This window comes from Impatiens glandulifera, chromosome 2 (genome assembly GCF_907164915.1).
Source record: "Impatiens glandulifera chromosome 2, dImpGla2.1, whole genome shotgun sequence".
Classification (NCBI taxonomy): domain Eukaryota; kingdom Viridiplantae; phylum Streptophyta; class Magnoliopsida; order Ericales; family Balsaminaceae; genus Impatiens; species Impatiens glandulifera.
The window spans coordinates 57265943-57275323 of NC_061863.1; the positions used below are offsets into that span (position 1 = coordinate 57265943).

The following is a 9381-nucleotide window of genomic DNA, read 5'->3' on the forward strand; positions in this document are numbered from 1 at the left end:
AATCAATACTGCTCTAATACCACTATTGAGTTTTGTAACAACAAAACTATGGATCTTCTTCGAAATCAAACATGTAACAAATCAGTTTCCAAATCGTCTATGACGACAAACAGATTATGAAGACTGAAATAGCACAAAGCAATAAACGACAACATAATATACGTGGTTCGGTCAAAATCGACCTACGTCCACGGGAGGGATAAGTTTCACTGAATCAAAGAAATGTCAAATAGAAGAAACTTACATGCCCTGTTCTCAAATGGAAAAAGTGATTACACTAGGAATGATTGGACTACTCCACAATCAAAAGATCCCCCAATTTTTCTCTCTAGATCAGCCAAAAAACAAGAAGAAGAAGGAAACCAGAAAACCCTAGATCTGTAATTCACTCTCTCTCAACCTTACTCTGTTATGAGAAAAATACCCAAAAAAAGTATTTATACTCTAACCCGTTTTCATAAAATAAAACCATGACCCGTTTACCCGGAATTTAAAACCCGCCCGCAATGGCAAGGAACACCTCAACAAATGTAGCAAATGAGAAGACCACCACGAGTCTAATGAAAGCTCTCTTTCTGATATGTATGATAAATCATTTGCTAACAACAAGTTACATTTAATAAAAATGTTCTTTAACTTAAAATGGTTAATGATACTTATGTAACTACTAATTTGAACGAATTTAATACAATTATGAATTAATTTCTATCTATTGAGATTGATTTTGGGGACGAAGTTAGTGCCATAATTTTGTTAGTAGCTTATCATAGTTGTAAATCTATGAGGGTAGCATTTAGTAACTCGGTTGGAAATTCAAAATTGAAATTTATTGAAGTTAGAGATCATATTCTTGCTGAAGAGGTTCGTAAAATTAATTCTGGTGAAGCGTTCAAAAGTTATGTTCTGAATGTTGAAAACAGGGGCAAAGATAATGATAAAAATTTTAACCGAGATAAGAGCAGACTTATGTCGAAGGACAAAAGGAGTGATCAGTTCAAGTCTAGAAAGACATTTGATTTCTAGAATTATGGTAAATAGGGTAATTTGAAGAGGAACTGTAAAGCACCAAAGTGGAACGATAATGATAAAAATAATGCAACCAACATAGTTACATAAACTAATATTGATGCATTGTTTCTATCAATTAATATTTCGATAGACTCATGAGTTTTGGACTCGGGAGCGTCTTTCCACACCACCCACAAGGAATTAATGAAGAATTATGTGTTTGAAAACTGTGGAAAAGTTTATTTCGTAGATGGTGAGTCACTAGATATTGTAGTTATGGGAGACATCAAATTGAAGATGACAAACGGTTATGTTTGAAAGATTAATGATGTGAGACACATTACAAGTTTAATGCGCGATCTGATTTCTGTTACACAGCTTGATAACGAATGTCATAGTTTCAGTTGTGAAAACAGTGCGTGGAAAGTGACTAAAAGAGCAATAATTGTTGCTCGAGGTCACAAAACTGGAACGTTATACATGACGTCAATATGTATAGACATAGTTACTACTGTATTTGATGAATTAAAGTATAATGAGTTATGACATTATAGGTTAAGTCATATGAGCAAAAAAATGATGAAATTCTTTTGAAGAATTGTCAAATTTCAGAACTGAAGTCTGTTGAACATCAGTTATGTGAAAACTGCATTTTCAGAAAATATAAACGTGTAAGTTTTTTAAAAATTGGGAAGGAGCTCAAGAAATAAATGCTAGAGTTTGATACACACTGATATTTAAGACTAGAGCCAGCCCCGAGGTTTGGGCTGCCCCAGCCCCGATAGAAAAAGTTCGATATATTTTTTTGTTGTCCTACGTCTAGTTTTAAAAATTGATAAAAAAAAATGTTTTTGATGAGATTTGAACCCATAACCATATTGAAAGTCTAAATTCATATTTTGAACCACCAAGCTACAAAATATATATTTTAAGTTTTGGAAACCAAGAGTTGTTTAGGTTTTATTACATAATTATTTATCTTATAAATATGTTATTGTTAAGGATTTACATTGATGAAAACAAAATTTTAGAGAGATAAAGTGTGAGACAAAAATTATGTATGACTTTTCTTTATAGTGAAATCTGGTGGCGGCTGAAGTGGGCGTACCTAATTTGAGTAAACTACTATAAATCCGTGTCTTCTTGTGTTTTTTTTCTTTTATTTCATTTTTACAAATCGTTTCAAGTATGTCAGATTTGGGGCATCTAAATCCTAACAATAAACAATGTGAGCCAAAAAACTATGTATTTGTGTATTTCTTCTTTCTTTTTTTATAGTGAAATCAGGTGGCGGTTGAAAATGAACGTATCTTTTTTGAATGAACTACTATAAATATGTGTCTTCTTGTGTTATTATTTTTTTGCGTTTTTATAAATTGTTTCAAACATGTCGAATTTAAGGATCCAAATCCTAACAGCCCATTGGATTACAGTGACATATTTTAAAATATAAAAACTCATAAACCTAAAAGATCTTCAAACTATCCAGGAAATAATGCAAAATGAAATCACAAATTGAACAACAATTGAACATCATTCACTCATTTAGTGTGGATATTATATGTTTAATCACCAATATCAAACATTGGGTTGAAAAAACATTTTCATAAAGTCAAGATATAGATTCAAATTAAGCATTTTAATTAGCACTTCTATTTGCTTCACGGCCACAAATTAATGATATCCTTAAATCTTGAATCTTGAGCCACGTTGATGATTCACAACCCAACCACCCCCAAGATTGTAAATGTTATTGGCCATTTCCTGATCTTACATATAAAACAAAATTTTCTAAGCTAGCTAGGTTGAAATAGACTAACACATCAGACCGCAATAACAAGGCTTGTAAATATGTCAATCTTAGATTCAAGATGAACTAGTTCATCTAAAAACTATTTATGACCAACATTAATTAAAGCACTGCACAAGCTTAAAATTAAATAATGTATATAAAAAATGTAATTATAATCAATTGGGCTCACCATTTACTATTTTGTTTGTGATTGGTGGTGTTGTGGTTTTAATTCATTGTCTAATCAAATAACACTTCTATAATTAAAATGAATGTTAAAAATGATTCATTCATTTATTTATTATAATTATTATTTTTAAATGATAAGTACATAATAAAAAATGATGAGAGTTCTTTTAAGTAAAACGAAATATCCTTGATATTAGATAAATTAAAAAGGCAGAAACTTTAAAATAAAAATAAAAACACCAATATATTGTCCAACAGATTATCAAACTCACAAATATTCGAGAATGACGATTAATTACATAACCAAATTAAATACACAGATTTTTTCAAAAATAAATTTTTTCTTTTAACTTTATTTACTATATATAAATTTAAGGCAAAGGTCAAAATGGTAAATTAATAAAGTTAAATAATCTGATAATTGTTTTAACTAACAATATCAAACATGATTTATTTATTTTTTCAAATAATACAAAATCAAACAAACTCTTATATATAGATAGTTGCATTAATAGCTGTAAAATTTAATTGAAATTCTCAACTCTATATGATAGGAAGAAGATTTCAATAAAACCGAATGGGGGTAACTATGAGTTAAGCTCTTATAATATGATAATGGATTATAATTGAAAAGGAGTAGTGATTATATATAATTAATTTATAATTAATTAGGCCCTTTGGGATATAGTATAAGGCCAAATATTAATGGAATCATTAATTAGTTATTCTAATATATAAATGAATCTTAACTACTACTTGTACCCATTTGAATCTTTCGTTAGAATATAATGTCAACGCTGGCCTATATATAAATGTGGATGCTTATTACCTTAATTTCTCAAAAATATTAATCGATTCGATCGACCTCTCTTCACCATGACTAGTAATGAAATTAATATTGTTGAAGGATCCGGCAACACCAAAAAGTTTGCCCTTCCGGTCGACGACGAGCACAGGGCCGAGGCTTTCAGGGTGAGAAATAAATTAATAATTATATGATTAATTAATAACATCTAATTAAACATGATTTATTTTTCCTAAGTTTGTGTAAATTAATTAATTAATTAATTACAATTTAATTAGATATTCTCATTGGCGAATCCTCACATGAGGACATTCCACCTCTCGTGGATCTCTTTTTGCACTTGCTTCGTGTCTACTTTTGCGGCGGCCCCGTTGGTTCCCATTATCCGGGAGAATCTAAACCTGAAGAAAGGGGACATAGGAAATGCGGGGGTGGCGTCGGTGTCGGGAAGCATCTTCTCAAGGCTTGCGATGGGTGCGATATGCGACCTCTTGGGGCCACGTTACGGTTGTGCGTTCCTCCTCTTGTTGTCGGCCCCGACGGTGTTTTGCATGCCGCTAGTCTCGTCTGCAGGCGGGTACATCACGGTGAGGTTCATGATCGGGTTCTGTCTAGCCACGTTCGTGTCGTGCCAGTATTGGATGAGCACCATGTTTAACAGCAAGATCATCGGCCTCGTGAACGGAACGGCCGCCGGGTGGGGAAACATGGGAGGCGGGATCACGCAACTTTTGATGCCCGTCCTTTATGAGATCATCAAGAAGTGCGGCTCGACCCCTTTCATGGCATGGCGGATTGCATTCTTTATCCCCGGATGGCTTCATATTATCACGGGGATTATGGTCTTGACCCTAGGCCAGGACTTGCCCGATGGCAACTTTAGTCAAGTGCAACAAAAGGGACAAGTCACCAAAGACAAATTCACCAAGGTAATTAAAATATTTAAGAAAATCCCTTTTTTCACTAATACATTTTAATTGAATTTTCTTTGAAATTATTAATTTTAGGTGTTGTGGTACGCCGTAATAAACTACCGAACATGGATTTTTGTCCTCCTCTATGGCTACTCCATGGGGGTTGAGCTTACAATCGATAACGTCGTAGCTGAGTACTTCTACGATAGGTTTCGAAATATTCTCTTCTTTAATTTAATATTAAAGTTTAATAGTCCATATTTGTACAATCTTACCCCCAATATGTATGGTACAAACAATTAAATTAACGTGTTACATATATACATGTAGGTTTGATTTGAAGCTCCACACAGCCGGAATCATAGCTGCCTCATTTGGCATGGCGAATCTTGTGGCACGACCCTTTGGAGGATTCGCATCGGACTACATGTCCAAATTTTTCGGCATGCGAGGCCGCCTTTGGGCCCTATGGATTCTCCAAACTCTAGGGGGAGTCTTTTGTATCTTTTTGGGCAAAGCAGACTCCTTAATCGCTGCCATCGCCATGATGATCCTCTTTTCGATTGGAGCACAGGCTGCATGCGGAGCCACTTTTGGCGTGGTTCCCTTCATCTCTCGTCGTTCACTTGGCGTGATTTCTGGAATGACTGGGGCGGGAGGGAATTTTGGGTCGGGTCTAACCCAATTACTTTTCTTCACTAGCCCCAAGTACTCAACCGGCACGGGATTGGTCTACATGGGGATAATGATTGTTTGTTGCACGATGCCGTTGACTTTGGTGCACTTTCCTCAATGGGGAGGCATGTTTGTACCCCCTAGCAAGGATAGGGTCAAGGGAACCGCGGAACACTATTATGGGTCGGAATACAATGAGGAGGAGAAGTCCAAGGACATGCACCTTAGCAACATCAAGTTCGCTAGGAACAGTTGGACCGAGCGCGGTCAATGCTTTGGTGCGACTAAACCTGATACTGATCAAACATAAAATTAATATTAATTCAAGTTATAATGTGTGAAAATTAATGTTGTTTCAAGCTAGCTAATTCATGTTTGCTAGCTGGTGACGATTAAAACCAATAACTACGTACAATATTGAATGATGTTCAATTGTAATTCGTTTTGTAATTTATGTTGCACTTTTTAAGGATGGTCTTTTCTTGAAGATCTTCCTTTTATCTATCATTTTGGATGTTATTGTATTTGAAGATTGATGGAAATGCACCACAACGGTAAACAACAAATTGCGGAATTTATCCTTCGTTTGACAACACTTTCTCAAACTGTTTAAACTTGTGAGGAAGCTAACAAATAGGTATGCAAAATGCAATCAACACAGCCCCTAAAATAGTGAATAACACACCAAACAAACACACACACAAACAACACAGAATTTTAGCGTGGAAAACCCCTCAATGGGTAACACCACGGGACACCTAGTGCCGCTTAAAATCCACTATCACCAGCAAGAGAGCAATACAAAATAGTCTTCTCTAGACAATACTAGAGGCATACAAATTCATAATACCCTTGGAAACATGCACATCAATGATATAGAAACAATCAAAGAACAAGAAAGGAAGAATATAAAAAAATAATTGTTATTGTTCCGGCAACGAAACCCCGACCTCCATACTTCAGAATCCGATCTTCACAGTCCAGAATGTTGGCCCAGAAGTTTTAAAGCTGCTGTCCAAAAATTAGGACGATCCAACGGTGCAAACTTCGGCGATCATCAAAACACTAAGACTGCTAAAACTTGAAGTTTTTCTCTCTTTTCTTTCTTGATTTTTCTCTCTCTTTTTCTTGCTCTTATTTCTTACAAAAAGAAGCTTTCTCCCCTTTTTATTTTGCTCCCAAATAAGTGAATTAAGTGGGGGCCCAAGATAGGCCTATTTGCTGGGCTTTTCCTCATGGACTAAGGAAACAAAAAAACCCAACAAATCTCCCCCTTTTCCTGACTATGAGGAAGAGTTTGTCATCCCAGTGATCGAACAACACACATTCAACTTTTCTCTTGCCAATGCCTTTGTTAACATATCGGAACCATTATCATCAGTGTGAACTTTATCAAGTTCAAACAACCCATCTTCAAGAGATTCTCTAATCCAATGATATTGCACATCAATATGTTTCGTTCTCTTATGAAACATGGAATTCTTAGCAAGGTGTATTGCACTTTGATTATCACAAAGAACCACGTAGCGCTGTTGCTTGAAGCCAAGCTCCTGCAGAAATCTTTTCAACCACAATAGTTCTTTGCAAGCTTCTGTTGCTGTCATATAGTTAGCCTCTGTTGTCGATAAGGCCACACACTTTTGCAATCTTGATTGCCATGAAACAGCTCCCCCTACAAATGTCATCAAATATCCAGAAATGGATTTCATGTTATCCTTATTTCCAGCCATATTAGAGTCTGTGTATCCCATAAGCACCGTCTTTTCATTTCCAAATGTGATACCCAGTTTGGAAGTACCGCGCAGATATCTGAGAATCCATTTAACTACTTCACAATGCTTCCTACCAAGATTTGACAGAAACCAACTAACAACACCAACTACATGAGCTAAATCCGTCCTTGTACACACCATAGCATATATCAAGCTACCAACCGCTGAGGCATATGGAACCTTATCCATATCTTTAATGTCCTCCTTTGAAGTAGGGAAATCTTTACCTGTTAGCTTAAAGTTGGTAGTAAGAGGAGAACTAACCACTTTAGCTTTGTCCATGTTGAACCTACAAAGCACCTTCTCAATGTATCGATCTTGTGACATGTGCAACTTCTTGGCAGCTCTATCTCGAGTGATCCATATCCCAAAAATCTGTTTCACTAACCCTAAGTCTTTCATTGCAAAAGACTTGCTCAACTATTATTTCAACTTAGCAATTCTTCCTGCATTCTTGCCAACGATAAGCATGTCATCAACATAAAACAATAAAATGATGAAATCATCACCACCAAACCTCTGAAAGAAAACGCAATGATCTGAAGTAGTCTTTCGGTAGCTTTGCTCCCCCATAACAGACTCAAACTTCTTATACCACTGTCTCGGTGCCTGCTTCAGCCCATACAGACTTTTCTGAAGTCTACACACATAGTCTTCTTTACCTTCTACCTGAAACCCTTCAGACTGCTCCATATAGATTTCCTTATCCAATTCACCGTGAAGGAAAGCAGTCTTGACATCCATCTGCTCAACCTCAAGATCAAGACTGACTGCTAAACCGAGAACCACCCGAATAGAACTCATCTTCACAAACGGAGAGAAAATCTCATCGAAATCAATACCCTTTTTCTGGATGAATCCTTTGACCACCAATATAGCTTTGTATCTGGGTTGTGAGGTGAACTCATCGGTCTTCACCTTATAAACTCACTTGTTCTTCAATGCTCTCTTGCCTTTAGGCAACTTCACCAACTCATAAGTATTGTTCTTATACAAGGAATCCATCTCACCTTGCATAGCTTCAGCCCATTTTTTCTTGTGTTCATCTTCTATAGCTTCTGCATAACACTCAGGCTCCCCCTCATCATTGAGAAGAACATACTCATTTGCAGAATAATGTACAGAAGGATGACGATCTCTCGTAGACCGTCTGAGTGGAACACATGGTGACATGTCTAGAACTGGTAACTCTGGATGAACAACTTCATCTACATCTTGCTCTTGAGCATCAACATCATCAGCACCATGGTCATCAATAGGAACATCATCTCCAACCTGTGTGTCAACATGTTGTAGAGGAACTGGACCCAAATCAATAAGATCATCACTATGTCGAGGAATTGTCTTTGTCTTCTCAACATCCTTCAAAATCTGATCTTCAATAAACACAACATCCCGGCTTCGAACAAGCTTCTTCTGAACTAGATCATAAAGTATGTATCCAAATTCATCATCGCCATAGCCGAGGAACGCGCAAATCTTAGACTTCACATCAAGCTTTGACCTTTCATCTTTGGGAATATGCACAAATTCCTTGCATCCAAAGACTGACAAGTGACTGAAAGAAACATCTTTGTCGCTCCAAAACCTGTTAGGAACATCAAACTGCCAAGGAACACAGGGGGTTAGATTAATAACATGTACTGCCGTGTTCAACGCTTCACCCCAAAAGGAACACGACAACCCTGAATGTGAAAGTAAACATCTGACTCTCTCAACCAATGTTCTGTTCATCCGCTTTGCTAAGCCATTCAACTACGGTGTCTTTGGAGGAGTCTTTTGATGCCGAATATCATGCTCTCTACAGTAAGCATCAAATGGCTCAATGTATTCACCTCTATTGTCTGTCCGAATACACTTGAACTTTTTTCTAGTCTCTCTCTCAACTGAGGCATGAAACTGCTTAAACACATCTAAAACTTGATCTTTAGACTTCAAAGTATAAAATCATACTTTCCGGGAGTGGTCATCAATGAATGTGACAAAATATGAGCAACCACCAAGTGTTTTTGTCTTCATAAGACCACAAACATCAGAATGAACAAGATCAAGTATGATCTCTCTTCTATAGGGAGGATGGCTCTTGAAGGAAACTCTGTTTTGTTTACCTGCAAGACAATGAGAACACCTCTTCAACTAGACATCATTTACACCTGATAACACTTTCTTCTTTGACAACAAAGCCATGCCTTTTTCACTCATATGACCAAGTCTCTTATGTCATAT

General features: G+C 36.4%; 1 protein-coding gene across 1 annotated transcript; it reads left to right on the forward strand.

Annotated features, from left to right (window-relative positions):
- Positions 1 to 3865: 3865 nt before the first annotated feature.
- Positions 3866 to 5693, forward strand: LOC124925028 (high-affinity nitrate transporter 2.1-like). Its single transcript, XM_047465003.1, has 4 exons — positions 3866 to 3961; positions 4073 to 4723; positions 4802 to 4917; positions 5039 to 5693. Exons 1-4 carry the CDS (start codon positions 3866 to 3868, stop codon positions 5691 to 5693), a joined length of 1518 nt encoding a protein of 505 aa, XP_047320959.1.
- The last annotated feature ends 3688 nt before the right edge of the window (positions 5694 to 9381 follow it).

Coding starts and splice junctions, on each gene's coding strand:
- LOC124925028 (XM_047465003.1), top strand. CDS start 3,866: ATGACTAGTAATGAAATTAATATTGTTGAAGGATCCGGCAACACCAAA. Junction 4,724..4,801: donor CCAAAGACAAATTCACCAAG/GTAATTAAAATA, acceptor TATTAATTTTAG/GTGTTGTGGTACGCCGTAAT. Junction 4,918..5,038: donor GCTGAGTACTTCTACGATAG/GTTTCGAAATAT, acceptor ATATACATGTAG/GTTTGATTTGAAGCTCCACA.